We start from the raw sequence: 25,000 nt of genomic DNA on the forward strand, positions 1-25,000 counted from the left end.
CATAAACCCCAAACAAACACTGAATTAGCCCTTTCATTATCACAGAAATTACCTTAACCGATTAACATCGTTTCTTAGTGCCCGGACTGCAAGTGTTAATTTACGGTCACTGTGGAGAAATAAGTTAACTTAGAAATATCTAACCCTTTAAATCCTCTGCTACGGTGACACATTAATCCCTTTGTTCCTGTGTAACAGTCTACAGATTTTGTTCTGGTTGAAACAGGACGATTCTATTAATTTTATGGAAAAATCCCCTTGACGCTCTTTGGGGATAGTGTTCTTTAAGGGGTATTGTTTTGGCTAATTTCTAATAACCTTATTTAATTGAGAGATCTCATTGGGGAAAGGAAAACGGTACTCTCACTTTACCTTCTAGGGAATCATCTCATCTCATGGAAGACATAGTGGAACGAGAGCCGCAATAAAACGCGTAATACCAACAAGATGACGACCATACTTGTGCCTTCAGTGCGATTTGTCATTTCTATTTAGCAAAAGCTAGGCGATATCTCTAAATTTCTTGGATAGTGACACTCTAGCTCAGCGTCTTTCAACCAGGGCTCCCCGGAACCTTCAGCTTCTGCAAAAGGTCCCTAAGGATTCCGCGAGAACAAGTGAGAGAAGGTAATGCACTTTTGATTTTTTATTCAATTTCATATACGAAAAATAATAAAACACACGACATATTCTTGGTTATTGTTATAATGTAATATAGACATAATCCTATCCAACCTATTATTACGATGAAAATAAAATGAGGAAAATATGGTAAATGTTTGTTTTTTGTTTTTTTTTGCGCAGGGGTTCCTTGAGACATGCAATTTATTTTAAAGGTTACGCAAGGGTAAAAAGGTTGAAAAACGCTGCTCTACCTTGATCGGTCTATTGAGACACCGACCCAGACCAAAGTGAGGACCCTCTCGACCCTTATCTCAAGTGAATAGCAAGTGCCACCGCAGAATCCCGCTCCCCCTCCACACACCTCCCCTCTGCCTCTCGGCCCAATGCGCTCACACGCTCTCGAGAGGTTAAAGACGTCAGAGCGCTAGATAATTAGTTTTCCGATGAAACGAAATTCGTTGGATTGCACCAGTCCGGGGAGGAGGGGGAAGGGGACGAGGGGAAGGAGGAGGAACGGGGGGGGGGGGGGAAGAGGGTAGATTGGAAAATGTAGGAGAGGAAGAGGAGAATTAGGAAAGGGGGAGAAAAAGAGGGAAGAAGAAGAAAAAGAGAGAAAGGATAAGAAGAACAAGGGGAGGAAGAAGAAAGAGGAGGAGGACGAGAGGAAGGAGATAGGAAGGAGGAAGAGAAAAAGAGGACGAGTAGGAGGAGGAGGAGAAGCATAAGAGGATGGGGAAGAGAAGGTGGAGGGGAAGGAGGAAAAGGGGGGAAAAGAAAATGGAGAAAAAATAAGGGGAAAACGAAAATGAGGAGAGAAAGTGGCAGGGAGAGGAGGAAAGGAAGAGGAGAAGGAAAAGGAGGAGCATGGACAGGAAAAAGAGGAAGAGGAGGAAGTGAAGAGGAATGACATGAATTGGTTGAAATTGAGATAGAGGTCGATCCTAATTGGTTGGAATGATGATGACTAGAGAGATCTGGTATTCCACACTCTCAGTATCGTGCATTTTGAAAAGGAAGGGTCAGAAATTGAAAGAAGGAACAAAAAATATATACATCAACAAGGGTCTAACTCGCAGAAAAAATAATGTTTGATTTGAATGTCTTCTAACGGAAATTGGCTGTACGACGGCTCTGCCAGATGAGTTCAGGGCGACGTACAAGTCTTAATTAAGTATACACGTATAAGACGAGGGAAGAAGCTTACCCGAGATTAGCAGATGTGGAGGAAATTAAGAAGTCATGGTGTTGATATTTTTCGAACAATATTTTGACATTATGAAATTTTGTATGATTTTTTTTTCAACTGCAGCAATCCTCAACCAGGGGCAAGGGAGGAGAGGGGGTAAATGTCATCGTCTGAAAATCCAGAGATCCACAAAGAGGTCCATAGACCACAGAAGTGATTATCATGAAACTTAGGAACAGTAATTCTGTTTGTGTCATTTTGACTATTGGAAATAAACTCATCTACTGGGATTCGAACCCCCGCCAGAGCGGAATGCTTCTAATAAAGCGAGGACTGTACCGCCTGTATTACATCGACCCTAATTCGTTCTGTTTTGAAGGGTCGATGTAGTACAAGCGGTACAGTCCTCGCTTTATATGAAGCATTTCGCTCTGGCGGGGGTTCGAATCCCAGCAGATGAGTTTATTTCCGAACAGTAATTCATAAATAAGGGGTTCATCAATCGGTAGTTTATCAAAGGATATGAAACTAATGATAACAAACAATGACAAGATGGCTACCACACCAACTTTCAAAACTTAGGAAACTTAGGAACAGTAATACATAAAAAAGGGGTCTATCAATTAGTAGTTTCTCAAAGGATATGAAACTAATGATAAACAATGACGGGATGGCTACCACACCAACTTTCAAAAATTGAGGCTCCAGATAGAATTACAACACGCCGGATCAAAAGTCGAGTTAAATTACCAGACTCCTTGCTTGCCCTTCTTCCCTTCCTTCTTGGACTCTTCAAGTCCACCTGAACTTCAACTTTGCTCAATCTCCACCACGAATCAGGCACTAAAAGGACCCCAAACATCGAATTTCTTATTCTCGTTGGTAAACCCAAGTTGTTACTCAAGTTTTATCCTGCCTGCTTTTCTTTCCTAACTTCTTAAATCCTTCGGGTTTCCAAAATCTCGACCACGAATCAGACCCCAGGAATTAGACTCGAGAGCTCGAGAATTTGCACTCACGTTGTCGAGATCGATGGTCTCGAGTTCGTTGTGCAGGTAGGCCTTCACACAATTCCTGAGCTGGACGCTCTCATCGAAGTATGCTCGGTTGGCTACGTTGAAGGTGTAAGCTGTGTTGTTCTTCTGCCGCATAGTATACCTGCCAAAGAAAACGATACGGATATAAGAAGGTTCTAGTAATGGGTTTGTAGAGATTTTTCTATTTATACCCATATACCAATGCCTTTTCCCTCCTTATAAAGAGGGTAGCCAAGTCAAAGACACGCGCCCCCTCTCTCATCTTGGCTCCTTGTGGATGACGGGTCATCCCTGTATCCTGACCAAGGCCAAGGACAGAGGCAGTGCAGTAAGACAGAGCACATCCACAGCAAGGCCGTTTCACTTAATTGGCGATACCCGTCTCCGTCTCCTCATGCATGATATTTTCAAGTTAGAGAGAAAGAAAAAAAAAACGCCATTAGTTCGTATATATAGTGGCTCCAGCTTAAAGTGAAACCGAGTCCATAACTGATCATGAAATCTTCGCTGGATTTAAGATGAAAGAAATGAAAGACACACGTGTGATGGAAGTAAATTGGATGAGATTTGATATTTTTGTCAGTAATAATAGGCGCGTCTATCATGGAAGCACATCACCCAGAAGATGTGGTAAAGGAATTGCAGAAGTCGAAAGCGATCAGTATCTTTCTCTGAAGAGGAAGTCTCCAATCACGAAGGAATGCAGTGACTTGATCTGTGGTGACGTCACCAATGTCATTAAGATATGAAAAGCATAAAACATGCAGGCAGCCAACGCCCGGTATGGGATGGAACAGGCGAAGAATTTCCCATTTCATTCTTTGTAAATAATGGCTACTTGGTGGAAAAACAAAACAAAAATCGGAGCCATGATCAATGACATGAAAACTTTAATCTAATACACACTTCCAGGATTGACGGACATGGAAGAGCCTCCAACACGGACACCTGTCTCACGGATTTTGTTAGAGGGCGTTTACACGGACTAACGGTTCGTCGAACGCGGTTCGACAGACACGTGTTTAAAGTGATGTGTGAACGGGGTACTTGGTTGTCGAACACGTTGGTTAAACCCCGTTCACACGTTCACACATCACTTTAAACACGTGTCTGTCGAACCGCGTTCGACGAACCTAATTCCAGATTTTTATTTCATTCAGAAGGTGAAAATGATCCTGATGGAATTGGGCCCAATTTTTTCCAGTCCCGCCACCCTGACAAAAATCGTCTGTAATTATTCAGAAAACAAAGATCCATTAAATATGTGGCCGTGTTAAGGGAGGCAAGAAATGAGAATACAGACGGCTTAAAAGAACCATTATATATCACCCTTCAGTCTTCTCTCCCCATCTGAGGCAAGCCTACTGACACAATAATTGGGACTTTGGTGATACCCCTATGGACGAGGGAAGAAGCTTACCCGAGATTAGCAGATGTGGAGGAAATTAAGAAGTCACAAATAAGAACATATGAATGAAGGAGACTGCAAGAGACCATAAGGCCTACACTAGGCAGCTCCATATCCATCACCACCTGTTATCTCCATTCATAAAGTTGTCTAACCGTTTCTCAAAACAACTGATAGTTTAATCACTCGCTACTACATGGTTACTATGTCTATTCCATTCGTTGACCACCCTATTAGTAAACCAATTCTTGCCTATTTCTTTCTTAAATCTAAATTTGTCCAGTTTAAATCCACTACTGCGAGTCATACTCTGTTGTTTTAATATGATGACCTTGTTTGCATCACCCTTGTTAAAGCCTTTGATCCACTCGAACGCCTCTATTAGATCACCCCGCGTCTTTCCAGAGAGTGTAAGTTAAGGTCCATAAGCCTCTCTTCGCAAGGCAATCGTATGCGACAACCCTTTCGCCTCGTTTTCCAGTTTCAGTGTTTATTCTAGCTCCCTCCAGGTGTCTCTTCAGGAGATTCTATATTGGAAATTTCTCCATATTTCACTTATGACCCTCCATTCTCCCGCCTTCCTTCAATCTCTCCTTTATCATCCCTACTACCCCTTCTCTTCAATATCCCTTAGTGACTTGTCCTTCGATACCTGGCTCTGTAATTTCATGATCTAATTTCACCTCTGAGTCATGTGAATCCGGAAAACAATTAGCTCAATTTTGCTGGGTGAAGGTGGGGGCTCATGTGCATTAGGTCTACTTGGCTAATTTCCCTGCTGTTCTAATGAAAGAGTTATTGGAAATATTGCTTAACTCTTGCTGTACTAGGTGACACTATACATAATTCCTCTAGCTACCGCCAGACTATTGTATTTAACTTTATGACACGCCCCCCGGTTGCAGAAGATTAACTTACAAGAATTCCAGGGCTCTCCATGACTTGAGGGTAGCCACCTTGTCGCCAACTCGAAGAGCCTGCTGGAGCTGAGTGAAAGTGTTCCCCTCAGCGCCGAAGTAGGCAAGAGAAAGGACATTCCAGATACTCATGGGCGAGTAGAAGAAGTTATCCGTGGAATTGTGAGGATACAGCTCTTGCATAAGATCCAGACTGAAGTCGGTAATGCCGTCGAGGTTCGTGTCCCCAACCTGGGACAGGTCATCGGCACTGGTGAAACATTGTGACCTTACTTGACCCAAGGTCATCAGGAATAGCACACCTATTGTGGTCCACTTCAGCATTCTGAAAAAAGGTTAAATATTTTCGTTATTTTTGGGGAAGAATGCAATGGGTGTGCACATGCATAATGACTCAATGTATGCAATATATATATATATATATATATATATATATATATATATATGTATATATATATATATATATATATGTATATCTATATACTCGTATATATATGTATATATGTATATATATATGTATATATATAATATATATATATGTATATACATATAGACATTTATATATATATATAATATATATGTATATATATATGTATATATATATATACATATGCATATACACATTTATATATATGTATATATATATATATATATATATATATATATTTATATATGTATATATATATATTATATATATATATGTATATATATATATATATATATATATATATATATACACACATATGCGTACATGCGTGCCTATGTAACACATACACATATAAATACATACGTATGTATATATATATATATATACATATATATATATATATATATATATATATATATATATATATTCACACTTAGAGGGTTATGTATACATACGTACAAATCAAGTTTTTTACACAAACAGATAGACACGTGCTTACATATAAAACACACATACACACACGTGTGGATTCTTTTATATTTTCATTGCAGAGCCATTGCAGAAGAAGAGTAGGAAGACTAAAATAAGTGTCGTCTTAAGATAGATGTAAAAATATCATCTCCCCTAACAATCATCTGGGGTTCGTTCGACATGTATTACATCAAACTCTCTAAATCCATAGTGATCTCGTCCAAAGTTATATTCATTTACACACACGCACAGAGCTGTTCCTTAGCGTACTGTTTTTTATGCTTGTAACATCTTTGCACTGTCATAGTCTTATAATTTTATAATTCTGTAGGCTGCATATTTTCAGCAGTAATGCCGCTATACCCAATAAACCGTATGTATATATATATATATATATATATATATATATTATATATATATATACATACATACATACATACATACATACATACTGAAAATAATTGGGGAATAGGAGACTTACTCCAAAAGTTTTCGCCTATACTAACATTCACCAATGACATTATTAATAATTCAACAAAGGTCCTGAGGCAGATCTACACCATCCATGTCAAATGAGATCATTATTTATCCTCCTCTAGTTCCTTCCATTCTCTCATTTTTTCTTCTTAATTTTGTTTGTCTATTTGTAATAATTTGTATCCCTTGAGGATTTTCTTTTACGCAAGTATCGTTGAAAGTGACAGCCACGCTTCCACTACCCTTAGAATTACCCCAAAGAACAACTCTTTTCGTGAAAGAGCATTGTCATTCGCTGGTTGGACAATGACGAATATATCTTTCAAGACACTTGGGACTGAACTAAAAGAGGATGCGATTTTTCCGGCTTGGCCGCCTCACAGTGGTGACCTGAATTGCAATTTATTTTTGGCCGATGTCTGACTTCTTTCCAGCTGAAGGTCAGCGTTCTCATAGCAAAATGGGGGTCGATGACTGGCCATGAGCTCCCTAGTGGTAAATAAAGTCGCATGGCGGCAGATAGAATGAATATACAAATCGCATATTTGTAGTGCAAGAGTATCGATTTCCACTCGGCAAGACTTAAATTCTTTTACAACTAAGCTCCTTTTCCGGGGTTCGAATAATTCAGATTTTTTGTTTTTTTTTTTGTTTCAAGAATATTTTAGCGTTTTGATTACCTTCACACCCGACATGCGATTGTAAATTATTGACAAAAAGTCGACGAGAGTTAGGTTAGGTCATGTTAGGTTAAAACAAGTTAACGCAATATTTACAAAGTCGAAGAAGGGACACAGAAGCAGGATCCAAGGACGAAGAAGGGACCTGCCAGGTAAGAAAACCGATGAGACCCAGACCAAATGAAAACAAGCGCGCATTGGCATCTTGTTTGGATATCATCATGAAACTCGCTTCGACTCTCGAGCCAACCGGACATATCACGTTAAAGCTGGTAGAAGAAGAAGAAAAAGAGGAAGAAAGAGGAAGCGGAGGAGAAGAAGGAGAAGAAGGAGAAGAAGGAGAAGGAGAAGGAGAAGGAGAAGGAGAAGGAGGAGAAGAAGGAGAAGAAGGAGAAGAAGGAGAAGGAGGAGAAGAAGAAGGAGAAGAAGGAGAAGGAGAAGAAGGAGAAGGAGAAAGAGAAGGAGAAGGAGAAGGAGAAGGAGAAGGAGAAGGAGAAGGAGAAGGAGAAGGAGAAGAAGGAGAAGGAGGAGAAGAAGAAGAAGAAAAAGAAGAAGAAGAAGAAAAAGAAGAAGAAGAAGGAGGAAGGGGAGGAGAAGGAGGAGAAGGAGAAGAAAAAGGAAAAAGAAAAAAGAGAAAGAGAAGGAAGAGAAAACGAGGGGGAGGGAGGGAGGGAGGGGGAGAGAGGGAGAGAGAGAGAGAGAGAGAGAGAGAGAGAGAGAGAGAGAGAGAGAGAGAGAGAGAGAGAGAGAGAGAGAGAGAGAGAGAGAGAGAGAGAGAGAGAGAGAGAGAGAGAGAGAGAATGAATAAGAGTGAAAGTGAGTTAGTACGTGAGCGCACGGTGTGTGTGTGTGTGTGTGTGTGTGTGTGTGTGTGTGTGTGTGTGTGTGTGTGTGTGTGTGTGTGTGTGTGTGTGTGTGTGTGTGTGTGTGTGTGTGTGTGTGTGTGTGTGTGTGTGTGTGTCTATCTGTCTGTCTGTCTGTGTGTGTATGTATGTGTGTTTGGGAGTGTGTGGGAGTGTAGGCGATGAGAAACGTAAACATTCCTAGATAAGGAAGAGATGCCGCGAGTCTGAAGGACTTGGGCAGCTTGACCGTGAACCATAATTGGGAGAAGGGGAGAGAGAGGGAAGATCCGGAATGAGCTCCGGGTACGAAAGAAACTGAGAAGACAAAAGCTGGAGAGTCCTGGAGACTTCGACAATGTCAGGGTGAAAGTTCAAGCGGCCAGACGGAAAGTGAGTGAGTGAGTGTGTGTGTGTGTGTGTGTGTGTGTGTGTGTGTGTGTGTGTGTGTGTGTGTGTGTGTGTGTGTGTGTGTGTGTGTGTGTGTGTGTGTGTGTGTGTGTGTGTGTGTGTGTGTGTGTGTGTGTGTGTGTTTCACCATGAACTTGGATCACGTGTTGGACTCGGGATCGACAGTTATTTCCCTCCCTGAAGAGAGCTCAGAGCTCATATATGACCGATCTATGGGTAATGTTATGACCTTACACGCACACGGACACCCAACTCCCCGCTTACGAGAATTGGAGTAACAACTCACAGCGCAGCGACATTGAAATTTTTTCAGCTCTGGGCAGGATTCGAACCCGAACCACCGTGGTGACAGCCGGGAACTCTACCAACCGCGCTATCGAGTGTGTGTGTGTGTGTGTGTGTGTGTGTGTGTGTGTGTGTGTGTGTGTGTGTGTGTGTGTGTGTGTGTGTGTGTGTGTGTGTGTGTGTGTGTGTGTGTGTTAAAAATTAATTTGTAGAATATCACCTCAATTGAATGAAATCGCCTGGCGTTTAACAAACATACAATAGACCATCGTGCATAGCGTTATCATAAAACTCATCACATGACTTTCTCAAACCTTCTTTTATTCTAGGTACCGGAGGGCTACTTTATTAAATGGTACCTAATTGATGTTAGTTTTACATATACTCATTGCCACAGCTGATGTATTAATGTAAGGTTAATATCTGTGTATTATTATTGATGGTATATTTTAGTCATGCAAGCTTCTTCATGTAATAATCTCTTATACTATTTGCTTACATTTTTCTTTCTTACACAAAATAAAGACTTGAAATTCATGTTGTTATTAAATATAATGCATGTCGAATTCTAATTGCATGTTCTGAAAACCGTTGGGAATTTGTGGAACGACATTACGTCATAGGTCCTCTCGGCTGACATTTTCTGAAGTACGCATTTGACAAATAATTATCAAGCCGTTGAACGCATCAAGGAATTGTTTGTTAATTAATCATTCAATATGACACTAAAAATTAAACGCCAGATTTTTTATACGTGATTTCAGAAATTTTGACTTTTGTACCAGCTAAAAGAACCAAAATTGATCTTCGTCACATACTGTCGTACCGTTATGTTTATAACAACATCAAGAAGTATCGATTGTCTTTGTGCTTAAATGATTTTAGTGTTGCGCACGTGATTCAGTGAAATGTGTTTGTGTTACAGTGACTAAATTGCTTAGAAAAGTCAAGTGCATCAAAGAAAATCATGCAGACGGTAAGGCAATAGAATTCCTATACATTTTTTATAATCATGTTTTTCTGAATGTATCAAATTTGACGAGCTCTGAGAGGTTAATATAAGGAGTGAGGGCAATGTTATAACAAAATAATAAATTAGAATTAAACAAAATAAAGCAAGGTGAAGTAGAATAGATTAATAGATAAAATAAGTACAGAGAAAAAAACAGACTTGTGGATTTGACACTCAGGAATGAGTGAAAATAACTCAGGAATGAGTGAAAATAGCGGACAGTTTCAATTTCCCTCAGAAAGTGTTAATTAGATTTATTTGTCGACATTAATTTAGATATTCAGAGGTGGCTATCTTCCCCAAAATGAACAAGCTCACCAGAGGATAATAAAATAAGTTAAAATGTTAATGATGGCGTCATTTGAAACTCCATTTAAACGTACCAACGAGTCAAAGTTGGTCAATTAGCGACATCGATGCGACAGTTTAGTAAACAATTGTGCTAATTAAGATGTCAATATCGCCCATTTGGCCGCAATTTCCCTGAGGCATTTGGTCAGATTGCCTTGGATTAGATTAACTTAGATTAAAATAGGTTGTCCAAGGTAAAGTTAAGCTGGGGTAGGCACAGCTAACTAATGACGAAGATATACAAAAAGGAAATAGATAAATGAATGAAAAATACGACGATAAAGATAAAAATGGCTTAGTGTCTGTATAAAGATGTCGGTATTATTATTTTATGTATTCAGTGTACTGATCTACTTCACAGTCCAAGTGTGTTTAGTACATTAAGGTCACGATATTCTAAGACTTCCGTAAGAACTTCATAGTTCGTCATTCAGGTTCTCACTCTATGACACAAAAGTAATTTGACATTTGGAATTTGGAAGAAAAAAAAATCGGTAACCGAAGTTGTTTTTACGTAGCAAAAGCAAATAGCATGCTTGCGAGACATTCCTAATGTGCCGCCAGATTCTGCCGACCTAATCTGGGAAATGACGATGGAACAAACTTACATAATTGCTCTAAAATCGTGCTCTAAATACTTATTTGAGAAGCTTAAAACTTAACGCGGCTGTTAGCTTACTTGCGTATTTAAGTTGGTCCAAAGAAAGAGAAAAAATATCACTCACACACTCACTCACTCACACACACACACGGGCTGAGCTTGTAAGTTGTGTATTGAGAAGTGTCTTACTGGCGCGCGCGCGTGTGTGTGTGTGTGTGTGTGCGTGTGTGTGTGTGTGTGTGTGTGTGTGTGTGTGTGTGTGTGTGTGTGTGTGTGTGTGTGTGTGTGTGTGTGTGTGTGTGTGTGTGTGTGTGTGTGTGTGTGTGTGTGTGTGTGTGTGTGTGTGTGTGTGTGTGTGTGTGTGTGTGTGTGTGTGTGTGTGTGTGTGTGTGTGTGTGTGTGTGTGTGTGTGTGTGTGTGTGTGCGCGTGTAAAGTCACGGCATTACCCATAGATCGGTCATACATGAACTCTGAACTTTCTTCCGGGAGGGAAATAGCTGTCGATCACGAGTCTAACATGTAATCTAAGACCATGGTGAATCACACACAAACACAAACACAAACAAACACACACACACACACACACACACACACACACACACACACACACACACACACACACACACACACACACACACACACACACACACACACACACACACGAGCCAGTAAGACACTTCTCAATACACAACTTACAAGCTCAGCCCGGTATTATCACACTGGGCTAATTTTACTCCGACTGTTGGAGAAGGTTTGTAGCTCACAGCTTTCGGGAAGTAATCTGATATGCTGAAGGGAATTAATTTTCCTCCAGGATATCAAATAACTCGAGGTGGACGGTTGCGCCGATTAATCGGAGATGGGGGGAAAAATAATGGGACGAGAGATTCCCATTTAACTGGATGAAATTGTTTGATGAAATCGGCATCCTATGACACCGGGTCTTAATGAACGCAAACGCTAACCTCCAGCGTGGAGCGAGGTTAATTAGGCTTGTTGTTAGTTGGTCCTCAGTCTCAGTAATTAGGGTAATTAGGGCAGACCTTACGCTTCCGTTGATCGCCGACACATTTGTGTCGGTCGAGGACTCGATGATGTTATTTTTTAGTTATTTTTCGTATAATTCAGTCAAACTTTGAATCCAACGGTGAGTACAAAGGTACATAACGGAAAACACTTTCACACTAAATGCTTATCCGATGGTAAATAACGGCTTCAAGCTGTCAGGACGTACTTGTAATCTGGAAATAGGTAGAGACAATTTGGCCAATCAGGACAGTCAGCGAATGGAAGTTTTCTTCACGATGAGATGGCGTGCCGAACAGAAACTGTTCAGTTTTTAAGGTTCTTTTTCGATTAATGAAGCGGTCTTGCCGTGGATGTGCTGTGTCTTACGACACTGCTTCTGACCCAGGGCAGTGTACAAGATGTAGGGATGACCTGTCATCCAGGAGGTGCCAAGATAAGAGGGAGGGAAGAGGGTAGAAGGGAGTGGAGTGTGTAATGGATGGAATGGGTGGGAGTGGTTTCTTTGCCTTTGTTTTTTGGCTACCTCCCGTGTAAGGGGGAAGAAAGCCTTTGGTATATGTATGGTATGTGTATTTCGATTGACACCTAAGCAATACGTTGTAGTGGTTTTCTAATAACTGCGTTAACATTTTGTTTGATTATTCCTCGTTTTTTCTGCATCAAACCTCGGTGTGGTCTGGGATTTTATTTATGCTTTGGCAATGTAATTTATGATGTGTGTGCGATTCACTATAATCTTGGATCACTGGTTGGAATTGCGATCGACAGCTATTACCCCCCCTCCCCCGAAAGAGAGCTCAGAGCTCATATATGACCGATCTGTGGGTAATACTGTGACCTTACACGGAATTCGAACCCGGACTGCCGTAGTGAGTGTGAGTGTGAGTGTGAGTGTGTGTGTGTGTGTGTGTGTGTGTGTGTGTGTGTGTGTGTGTGTGTGTGTGTGTGTGTGTGTGTGTGTGTGTGTGTGTGTGTGTGTGTGTGTGTGTGTGTGTGTGTGTGCGCGCGCGCGCGCGTGCGAGATGACAAACCCTAATTTGGTTTCCGCGCTAGTACGCCACAGCTCGTTTGAGTTGGTCATATGCAGCTTGAGAACAGCTCGGAAGTCCTCACTCCAGAATCCACAGACTATGCAATGAGGTCATGTACGCGAACGTATGTGTACATGGGCGTGAACACGCACATGAATGTTTGTTTTCAACCATACCTTCCTGTGTGCGCATATCTGTATCTACGCCTATATGCAATAAAAACACTAGTGAACGTGTGTTCACAAATGCGTGAGTAACCACTAGGAAAAGTAAACTAACGAAGCAGAGCGCTTTCGTATAACTACATCTTCAGTGTTACGTGTGCGCTTGTAAGTGTAAGCATATGTGTACATGTGTTAGTGTATGTGTGCGTGCACACAAGAGCATAAAGGTACAGTTAAACTGTATCATTCTGTAACAGAGCCGAAAGGGACTAGGCTCCTCCATGTTTAACATAGTATGTGCGGTGAGAGCAGAATAGAGAAAGAAAAAGAGCGAGGGGCAATTAGAAACCCCCGAGTCAACAGCTTTGTTGTATGGGTTTGGTCGCCTTTATTTACCTTCAAGTAGTTTCATTCAGTTAAGCATATCCCCATGTACAGTTGAAGGGTTGAAATGTATAAGCGGACGAAGGAACAGACAGACAAACGAGCTGACTTGTATTATATGACGTATTAACAAACTACAGAGGACTCACATTTGTTTCAGGCAATGTCAGGGACCTCTTTTCAAAAACTCTGTTATATTTAAGACCCCAATTTCTTGTTTTATATCAGATGAATTAGTAGTGCAATTTTGCAAGATACGGTGAATCACTTGTAAGTTCAATACAAGCTTCAGACTGTGCCACAGATTCCTTCTCAAGACCCTGTTATCTTTATGGCCTCTATATCTTGTTTTATATAAAATGAATTCGTACAAATTCGTTAGTTATAGATGTGGGGATCGTCTGGTGAATTGGTGGGGATAATCCAGCTTCGGCTTCGAGCAGTGTGCCGGAAGTGGAGGGGGTTCCCTTCATCCTTGAGATGGGAGGGTGGGTATTTTGCTATGGGGCGTGTCTTTTGACCCAGTAAACTCCTTTGTTAGGGGGAGAAGGTCAATGGAATATACTTGATATAAATCCAAGAGATGATTGTGAAATGGGGAGCTGGCTTGCTGTCTCGGTGCGTATGGGTGCCAAGGATATGTAAATGGAGCTATGCGGCAGTTTCCAAACATGGCCGATAACGTTTTCCTAATAAAAGCAAATAGAAAACGGGGGGTAGCTCTTCGCAAGTGTCCTGTCTGTCCCTCTTCTTGAATACAACAAATGTATAAAGGTGTATGGAATGTTTGTACAGAGGAAGTTTTGTTTTTAGTAGTTAAATTTGGGGAGCAAGATCATGACATTTTATCTCGGATGTTTTTCTTTATAATACAGAGGCTTCAGAAATTCGTAACGAAAATGTCTTTCGAAAATACTCTGGGAAGTGTTTCAGAAATACAGGAGTTCCTAAATTTCTGAACTTTTCGTTCGGATTTGAGAAATTTCCAACAGAGAGAGCTATCTACATTGTAGGCAGCGACAATTATCAAAATATCATGTAGACAGCAAATAAATTGACTCTCCTTACAAGTACTTTCTAAGTATCGTCTAACGATTTTGTTCATCTATAACAGGATTTTAATCAAATCTATAATGATCGAGAATCCTGAAGTATTTGATAGGCACAACCACATAAAGACAAAGTTTGACGTATAATATACGGCGCCATCACTACCCATAGATCGCTCCATATATAAACTCTGAGCTCTCCTCCGGGAAGGTAATAGCTATCGATAACAAGTCCAACACGTGATTCAAGATAGAATACAGAGAACAGAATGTTATGTTGCTGACAGTGGAGGCAATGTGGCTGACAGGTTCGGTTCAGGGACGTATTGCTTTCCTTGTTTGTTGGAGAATTGTTGACGTCACCTGGATGCAAATGTCTATGTACATACACATGTTCATTCACGCACACATGTGCACACATACATTCATGTATACATGAGTGCACTCACACACGCACATGTCTATATGTAAGCATTCATAAACGCACATTATTTATATGTATGCGTTCACACACAGACCACAGACACACACGCCTATATGTAAGCATTCATAAACGCACATATTTATATGTATGCATTAACACAGACCACACACGCACGCACGCACACACACACACACACACACACACACACACACACACACACACACACACACACACACACACACACACACACACACACACACACACACACACACTCTTCTGTGGTAGTTAGCCTCGCTCACGGTGCTTGAACCTTCTACTTAAAAGTTAAACTAAAGTGTGTGGCGTGTATAGAACGTAGCATAAGCCATTGATTGAACTTTGAGCTCTGAGATTCCATCCGGAAGGATGGCAGCTGTCAATCAGGGATCGCGCGCACACACACACACACACACACACACCGACTCGGTGGCATAGTTGGTAAAGCGCTGAACTGGGAAGCAGGAATGCTCCCAGCACCCAGTTCGAATCCTGCCCAGGGCCGAAATTATTTCGGTATCGCTGTGCCTCGGGTCGTTACTCTGACTCTCGTGGGCGGGGAGTTGGGGGTGTGTGTGTGTGTGCAAGGTCATAGCATTACCCATAGATCGGACCTACGAGCTCTGAGCTCTCTTCCAGGAGGGAAATAGCTGTCGATCACGAGTCCAACACGTGATCCAAAGACCAAGTGAATACACACACACACACACACACACACACACACACACACACACACACACACACACACACACACACACACACACACACACACACACACACACACACAAACACACACACACACACACGCACACGTGGCGCAGTTGGTAGAGCTCCCGGTTGCCACTATGGAGGTTCGGGTTCAAATCCCGCCCAGGGCTGAAGTAATTTCAGTATCGGGTTGTTACTCCAACTCTCTTGGGCGGGGAGTTGGGTGTGTGTGTGCGTGTGCGTGTAAGGTCACAGGATTACCCATACATCGGTCATACTCGTATATGAGCTCCGAGTTCTTTTCCAGGAGGGAAATAGCTGTCGATAAAGAGAGAGAGAGAGAGGGAGAGAGAGAGAGAGAGAGAGAGAGAGAGAGAGAGAGAGAGAGAGAGAGAGAGAGAGAGGAGAGAGAGGAGAGAGAGAGAGAGAGAGAGAGGAGAGAGAGAGAGAGAGAGAGAGAGGAGAGAGAGAGAGAGAGAGAGAGAGAGAGAGAGAGAGAGAGAGAGAGAGAGAGAGAGAGAGAGAGAGAGAGAGAGAGAGAGAGAGAGAGAGAGAGAGAGAGAGAGAGAGAGAGAGAGAGAGAGAGAGAGAGAGAGAGAGAGAGAGAGAGAGCGAGAGCGAGAGCGAGAGCGAGAGCGAGAGCGAGAGCGAGAGAGAGCGAGCGAAGGGACGCACACCATCTACTCTTTTTCTTTGTATATTGCGGCGCAAAACCAATTACTCAGAAATGGAGCAAAATCACAGCCGAATTGAGTAGAGAGCCTTTATGTTTGTTTACCAAAATGTAACCTCCAGTGGCTTGACCATTGGAAGGATGATTTATTCCCAGAGAGTATAGGGAATTCAAGCAAATATACGGTTTGAAATGGAAACAAAAAATGAAGGAGACTGGGTTTGTTGCACGATTGATCTTGTTCGAAATCACGACTACAATAGATGAATACAAGTGAATCAAATTCCTCTCCTAACATGTGATCATCCAGCCAAATAGTAAAATTCAACTACGATAGATTGATGCAAATAAAGATGTATATTTCTCTCTTAACATGTATTCGCCCTGCCAAATAGATCTTTAGTCTCAAATATAATAAAGGCAGAGGGAAATTCGTGTTATGCATTGATTCAAAATTTTGTTAGAAAAGCAGCCCAAACTAGTTGCGGGGAGAGCGTGTGTAAAATCCCCATTCTATACGTATCGGAGAATTCTACGTCTATTTCGCGTATGCAACGTAGGCCACTCGTCTTGTAAAGCGGAGACACTCCGAAGGCAGAAAGAAAGAACAAGAAACAAAGCACCAAAAGGCGTGTCCGTGACCAAGAGGAAGTCTGGATTCAATATTACATTTCGACGCAGTTCTCGGACGCGCGTCCGGCCTACGCGACGCAGATGGTCCCTGACTTTCAATTCTCTTTGACGCTAAATCCAGGCTCTGTTCAACTTCCCTCGTGGCCAGCTGTCAGAAGGGGTCTGGGTCTGACCGACTACACGTGCTCAGACCCAAGAGTCTACTGACAGGTTCTGCAGTAGGGAGAATTTTTCATGAAGGTACATTTACCGAAGCAACGCAGTCTCCTTAAATCCCAGGAGGATTTATTTCTTTGTGTAGCTTCGACCAACGCTGAATCTCGGAAGACCCTGTATCTACCTGAGGAACTAGTCATAGGAAACAATTCAATCAAACACAGGTCAGTGACCATACCTTCATCTCTCGATCTCTCGCACAGCTTGAATGCGCGTTCATCCTTTGTGACCAATCACAGGCTGTACACGGTACGTCTTAGCCAATCAGAGGTCAAGAGGTGGATGATAGGCGGAACGTAATTAAAACATAACTGGTAAACGAGGGACATCATATGAAACTCGTTCTTTTTATCTTCATCATCGTTGCTAATTAGGTACTAGAAATTCTAATGTTAATCAAGAACAACCTACGCTTACTGGATAATTATGGGTTACTCCAGGTTAATTCCTGGTTCTCCATGACCCCTGCCAGTCGAGAGGGAAATCATTTGTGCTCAGTGCCCTCCCTCCATCTATACCATATCCGTCGATTTAGCTTTTACAGCCACAAGTTACGTAGGCTGTTGTTGGCTAATGTGTATACAGATGTAAAGTGTCTGAGATTAGAGTAAAACAAAAAACCAGCCACAACAGTTCGGCACACAATGTCCTTTGGCACTAATCTAAGGACATAGGAATGAAGAAGACTGTAGGAGACCATAAGGCATACACTAGGCAGTTCCTTGTCCATTACCACCTGTCATCCCCATCCATAAATTTGTCTAACCGTTTCTTAAAACAACAGATAGTTTCAAAGCACACTACATGGCTTCTAAGTCTATTCCATTCGTTGACCACCCTATTAGTAAACCAATTTTTTCCTATATCCTTCTGAAGTCTAAATTTGTCCAATTTAAATCCATTACTGCGAGTTCTGTCCTGTTGTCTTAATATGACCTTGTTTGCGTCACCCTTGTTAGAGCCTTTGATACACTTGAACACCTCTATTAGATCACCCCGCGCTCTGCGTCTTTGCAGAGGCGTTAGCACAGCTTTCGAGAAGCAACCAAATTATATTCTACGTAAAATGTTGAGAAAACAAAATAGATTGCCATAATGATTTCACGGCGGTAAAAGCTAAACCGGTGTGTAACGCCAATAAATTGGAGGTTGAAGGAAAATAGCCCAGTGTGATGAGGTTGTTTCCTCGTGTTGACCCTGACGTGGTGTGGTTGTTTGCGGCGAGGAGAACTGATCCTGATAACGAGAATAGCCTTGTGTTAACTTTTGTTTAAGACAGTGTTTCCCAAATTTTTCCAATACGTGACCCCTTTTAGTATTACCGAACTTACCATGCCCTTTAAAAACCTTCTAGAAACGTACTCATTTTCAATATCGCACATACACAATCTTAAAGTTTAAAAGATTAATCACAACAGAAAGAGCAATAATTTTTTTTATTAATGTTTACAAGGACTGATTTAATCATGTACCCTAATGAGAAGGTTGTGTTTGCTTGTTTTTATACGAGCAAGTCAACATGAGGATCTGTGTGGCTGAATGCATATACAATTGGACCCTCCATGACCCCCCAGGAAAAGGCTCACGACCCTTCTGGAGGGGTCGTGACCCCCAGTTTGGGAACTCCTAGATTAGGGCAATTTCTCATATAAGAGGAGATAGATTAGTCAGAAGAAGAATTTCATAGGAATGAGAATTTTACCAAAATGGTTAGATCAACGTTTCTCAACCTTGTTAACCCTTACGTAACCTTTCAAATAAATTGCATTTCTCAAGGAAACCCTGCGCAAAAGAAAAAAACAAACATATATACTATATATATCTCATTTGATTTTCATCGTGATAATAGGTTAGATAGGATGATGCCTATATTACATTATAACAATAACCAAGAATATGTCGTGCGTGTTTAGTTATATTACGTATATGAAATTAAATAAAAAATCTAAAGTGCATTACCTCATCTCACTTGTTCCCGCGGAACCCTTAGGGACCTTTTGCGGAACCTTAGGGTTCCGGGGAACCCTGATTGAAAAACGCTGGATTAGATGGCTGTAAGCTCCTTCAACCCCCAAGCAACCTTTCAACTGGGTACAATATTTTGATTTAATTAAAACAAAAGCTATTGGTTATGTCACTGGATTGAAGAATTTGATAGCGCCGCTAGCGATCTTTGTGTCTTTGCTAACAGAATCATTTACCACAATGTCCTCGGCCACCCTTTGTTGTTCAACATTTATTCAATAAAAAAACTTTCAACAAGGTAGACGAATATGCATGAAACACAGTAGCGGGTTAGAATTCAAAATACCTAAATACTCGTACACAAAAGGGAAAAAAACGCGGGGGAGAAAGAAATCCATTTTTGGAAAGGAAAAAAAATCGAAAAGAAAGCAAAATTTCGGGAAGAAGCCAAAGAATCGACGGGATCCGAGGAGCGGTAGATTATGAATGAGGGTATTACGGAACGCCTAAAAGATGGCGGGGATAACTTCTGACAGAGGGTCTGGAAAGAAAAAAGAAAGGAAGTGCTAATGACCATACAGCCAACCAAGGCTCCTGGAAGCAAAGGATCGGCTGGAATGAGAGCTAATGAGGATCATTAACACTGGAAATGGAAGAGCGCTCGATTTCCGCGCCAAGAGGTGAAAATATATTGAGAGAGCCAGAAAGAAGATAATGTGTTGAGCTTTTCGTTACGATCAAAAGAAAACGGGTGGATCATTATTCTTTTGCTGATTCTTTGCAAATACGGGGTTATTCTGAAAGAGAGAGAGAGAGAGAGAGAGAGAGAGAGAGAGAGAGAGAGAGAGAGAGAGAGAGAGAGAGAGAGAGAGAGAGAGAGAGAGAGAGAGAGAGAGAGAGAGAGAGAGAGAGAGAGAGAGAGAGAGAGAGAGAGAGAGAGAGAGAGAGAGAGAGAGAGAGAGAGTGAGAGAGAGAGAGAGAGAGAGAGAGAGAGGGAGAGAGAGAGAGAGAGAGAGAGAGAGAGAGAGAGGAGAGAGAGGAGAGAGAGAGAGAGAGAGAGAGAGAGAGAGAGAGAGAGAGAGAGAGAGAGAGAGAGAGAGAGAGAGAGAGAGAGAGAGAGAGAGAGAGAGAGAGAGAGAGAGAGAGAGAGAGGAGAGACAAAGAGAGAGAGAGAGAGAGAGGAGAGAGAGAGAGAGAGAGAGAGAGAGAGAGAGAGGAGAGAGAGAGAGAGTGAGAGAGAGAGAGAGAGAGAGAGAGAGAGAGAGAGAGAGAGAGAGAGAGAGAGAGAGAGAGAGAGAATACGTCTGGATTCAATATGATCCATCGATTAGGATGAGAAAAAAAACGCCAGATATCTGCCAGAATAAAAACAATGTTGAATTTGTTAGAGCTTTTAACATAGCGACATAACAATAACAATTATATTTTGTTTCAATCACCACCTGAAACCCTTCAGTAGCCATCAACGGTTTTCTGCTCCTCTCCTAAACATATTTGGGATGAGAACTGGATTGCAGTTTGTCTTGAAATAATGTAAATCTGTTTTTCTATCACCGTATAGAAAGAGAAAGACGTTGCAGCTGGCTGTCAGCTTACTATATGTGAAATTACGGACACGCGGGAGCTGAGTGGGTGTGTCTTCAGATTAAGTGAGATCTTTAGATCATTCCGGAGACCTAAATGTCGGCGTTTCATCTCCAGAAGGAGATGTTGTTGGTGTATTTTAAAGAGAAGCAACAGGAATGTGATTCCAACATCCATCAACATGGTTTTGGATCACGAGGGATCAACAACTACAGAATCCTCCTTGATGGGAGCTTAGAGTTTATGTAGGGTCCGATTTATGGGTAGTGTTGTGAACTTACACACACACACACGCACACGCACACACACACACGCACACACACACACACACACACACACACACACACACACACACACACACACACACACACACACACACACACACACACACACACACACACACACACACACACACACACACACACACACACACACACACACACACACACACAGCTCTCGTCCCGTAAAATACAACTAGGTAATACACACACACACCGCTGTTTACCAGTTTGCAATATTGTGATTTTTTGCTCCCTTTGGGGACGATCAAAACCAGACTGCTGTGTTAGCAGACGAATTCGGTACCACTACAGCAACAAGCCATTGTAGATACTTAAATGAAGAAAATATCCTGAAGGCACAGGAATCTCAAATCTCTCTAATGAGCATCCGAAGTAGCTTTGTTATAGTGAACAGGCAGAAGAAAATTATGAACGAGTGATATTCAATACCATTAGGTAGAGATTTTTTAACTGTGTCAAAAAATGCCTAGTGTTTATATAAAAATTTCTAGAAAAACTCTTGGTTGGTTGCTGAAGGAGTTTGTGAGAGTGCGAGCGAGGCTAGTACAAAGCTGTCAAATGATGTCCAATACCACCTGATAAAGGTTCCTGAAGTCTTGGGCAATGAACGCTCACAAGGTCCAAAATATATCTGGAAGGCTTCTGGAATGGTTTCTGGAGCAAGCTCTGTGCAGATGGGTCAAGGTTCTTGAGATTCACGCTAAGAAAATGCTCTGCAGACGCCAAGACCTCTTCGTAGTGCCCCATGCGAGTCTTCAAGAGTGTCAACAAGAAGCGTATAAAGCTGTGAAATGGTGCAGCTCTATACATTACACTTAAGGGTTCTTGAAGCTTACATCAAGAAATATCATTGACTGTGCTACTTAGCGGTAGAAGAGAGGTAGGAGAAGAACAGCAAAAACAGGAGTTTGAATAGAAGGTCTGGAGGTTAAACGGTGGAAGGAAACAAGAGAGGGATACACAAGGAGCGTACATGTCCCAAGTCACACCTAGTACACGTCTTCTTGATAGACAGCAATGGAGAGAACTTGCCAGCACACGAGCGAGTGGGAAGAAGTTCGAGGGAAAGTGGAGGGAGAGGACCGAGAAGAGTAAGGAGGTCAAGGGAAGGGGAAATGACTCAGGATAGACTCGATGTACAGGATACAGGCGTGTGGAAAGAATGGGACAGACTTCGTTGACAAAGCAGAGTGAAGGCTTCACGTCGCGGTCTGAAGATCGTGCCATACCAAACACCGAGTGATTTTATTCATCTGAAAGGCGCCCTTTCCCTTCCCCCATCCCCAGCGGTAACTGGAACGTAGGAGCCTAAACCCTTTCCTTTGTATGATTTACCACCATTTGTCTGAACAAAGACTATACTAGCACTTAACCAAACGTGAGGTTTGTATGGGCCATATAAACAGGCATAAGTGTTTGCTTAAACGGCCCGCGAAAACACGGCCCTAAATCTTTTGTAAGCACCATCAGCCCTTTTCTAAAAACAACCCCGTCCCAATTAGTAAGTGGGCACTCTGCGTGAGAAGATGGGTTTTACAACTATCGATAAATCCGCCATGGTTGTTTTGTTCTTCGTATTTGTCTAGCCCTTTTGCTTTAGTAAATAAAATCACTGGGTGTCAACCAGGATAAATGTATAAACCATGAATAGTATGGAATGGTTTATATAAACATTGTCGAAGAACCAGTATCGTCATGGTGACAGCCTGTAACCTGAACCAGCTAAGAAGAAGAAGGAGAAGAAGAGAAAAAGAAGGTAGAGGAAAAAAGAAAAGAAAAAAGTAGCATGATATGCGTGAACCATTATGGAACACGGAACGAAAGGAGATGAGAACATTAGCAGCTGGCTGAATGTATAACGAAGAGGAAACTATTACAAAAGTGTATACAGCCGCAGCTAGAATCTTTGAAGCACGTTTCTGTTATATAATTACAACATTTAACTACTAAACACTTAACATATTTCCGTGGAATAAAAATCTTTCATGACGTCAATTCTGCATAGAAAACACGTATTAAGCGTTCTATCCTCAGAGAGGAAAGCAGAATTCAAGACTGGTCCGGGGCCAAGCGCGTGGAAGGAGATTGTGGCTGGAGAGAAGTGAAAGGAGTCGAGGAGTGGTGTGGCGAGTGAGTCACTCGGGAGGCATGTTTGTGTAAGGAAGAGACTGGAACAGATGTGGCAGAGTGAAGCGGTGTGGAGGTGTCTAGTATTCTTACCCAGCAGGTCCCTTCCCGGACTTCGAAATTACAGGTATAACCTCTCATGACCTTATCTGATATAATGGCTAAAACCTGTTATGGCAAGGGGAGTGTGTGGATGATTACAACGTGAAGCTATCCCAAGGCAATAACTGCGGTAGGGACCAAATGCGGGGAGGAGAACCATAGGAAAGAATTTCAGTTTTAGTTTGAATGATCAGAGATGATTCTAGCTATACATCAATCAGGATCCGTGGAAAAGAAATATCATAGGACAATGAAATGTAATTACTTTCGGCTGCATTCGTTCAACACAATTGAAGGAAAACACAGAAAATATAGATAAAAATCAAAGAAGCTTGATGAGGTGACCCACATTGCACGAAGAGATCTGTGATTAAGAGGAAGAAAAAGGAGGAAAATGAATAGACTGAATAAGGAAAGTCTTTCCACCTTGAAGAGTACCGCTGAAGAAAGAGAATTTAGATTAGAAATGTGACAAAACAAACAAAGGCTCCGGGGAAGCTAGAAAAAGAGCGCGGAAACGAGACATATTCCTTCTCTCGGAACGCCAATGAATAAAACAACTTGGCTAAAACGCTTCTGTTGTTTCGTTGAAAGTCGTAGGCCAAGTTTCAAGAGTTGCATATCGTCACTGCTGAAAAAGTAGTGCAGCAAAATAAAAAGAACTACAAAACAGCTAAATGAATCCCAGAAGATTAGGACAGGCCTACTGGCACAACGTTAGAAACCCTGTTAGTTAAGTTACAGCTTATCACACTATAAGTTAAACTACTAACATGGGAGGGAACCTTAGTCGTGGCCGTGGGCGAGCTCTCTTTCTGCCACACAGACATGGAGCTGCCTTCGCCCGGACATTTTGAACAACACACACGAGTAGAATCCGTTTGGTGTTGGACTGACTAATTGTGTGGTGTGTGGCGACCTCGATAGGACCAAACATACATACGTTTGTGTGAGCAGCAAATGCAGATAAGAAAGCCAGGACGCTCAGTAGGAAAAGGAAGCTTTTAACGAGTATATTTTATTCTTTAGAGTTTCACGGAATACACAGATGTAGAGAATAAAATCAGAGCATAGTATAGAACCCAAGAGGGAGATGGGAGCAATCCAAATGTAAGACACTTGTCCATACGCAGAGGGATTTTGTCCGAACTAATGTGAACTGAGGACGTTTGTCCTCCCTTACCCAGGAACGAGCAAAGATAACAAGGACGCATAAAGGAGAGTTGGAGGGAAATTAATGGATAAGAGGGGGTGATGGTAAACTTGCCCTGAACAACTTCCTTCTCAACAAAGTGGGCAATTATCCTTCGTAATCATCATCCTGACCAGAGTACCAAGTATGTACAATTTTTCTTAGTAATAATAAACTTTACTTGAACCCCTGTACCCTCTTACATAAGAATCCCAACCCTGTCCCTCAGAAGCTCACTATACTTATACCGTTAGTTGTCTTCATTTTCACATGATAAAGTTCCAGAAACTAAAACATTTCATTCTCATGTGACGTTTTATTTGACCTACGTCATGTGACGTCAGAATATGTTTACGTCATTTCATGAATAGCATTCCTTTGTCCTATTTTCGCAGTGAGCATATAATTTTTTTTAGACAGTTTTATAAATGTAAGCGAGTATTGTCACAAATTGCAAAGTTTTTATGTTGTATTATATCTAGAATGATTATATAAAAAATATGCAACACTGCTAAAAACAATTATACAATTTTTTATATGAATGTCTCATGCAAATGAAAAAAGAACATTCGACACTGCTAAAAAGAACCAAAATATACAAACAGATATGCAAAACAATCACATAAACACGTGATAAACTATGTCTCCCGA

General features: G+C 41.6%; 2 protein-coding genes across 2 annotated transcripts in view; one reads left to right on the top strand and one right to left on the bottom strand.

The window, feature by feature from the left end:
- The window catches only part of LOC143029066 (uncharacterized), a 136,370-nt gene that overhangs the window by 56,657 nt on the left and 54,713 nt on the right, over positions 1-25,000 (top strand). The window lies entirely within an intron of this gene.
- LOC143028719 (uncharacterized) overlaps positions 1-25,000 on the bottom strand; it is a 102,725-nt gene that overhangs the window by 53,582 nt on the left and 24,143 nt on the right. The window contains exons 2-3 of the mRNA XM_076191089.1: positions 5,174-5,497; positions 2,830-2,968 (exon numbers count right to left, since the gene is read on the bottom strand). Of these exons, the coding sequence (XP_076047204.1) occupies positions 2,830-2,968; positions 5,174-5,496 (462 nt within the window). The 5' untranslated portion in view covers position 5,497. The remainder of the gene's footprint in view (positions 1-2,829; positions 2,969-5,173; positions 5,498-25,000) is intronic.

This window comes from Oratosquilla oratoria, chromosome 10, assembly GCF_046742065.1.
Source record: "Oratosquilla oratoria isolate Oo_2021 chromosome 10, ASM4674206v1, whole genome shotgun sequence".
Taxonomy (NCBI): Eukaryota; Metazoa; Arthropoda; class Malacostraca; order Stomatopoda; family Squillidae; genus Oratosquilla; species Oratosquilla oratoria.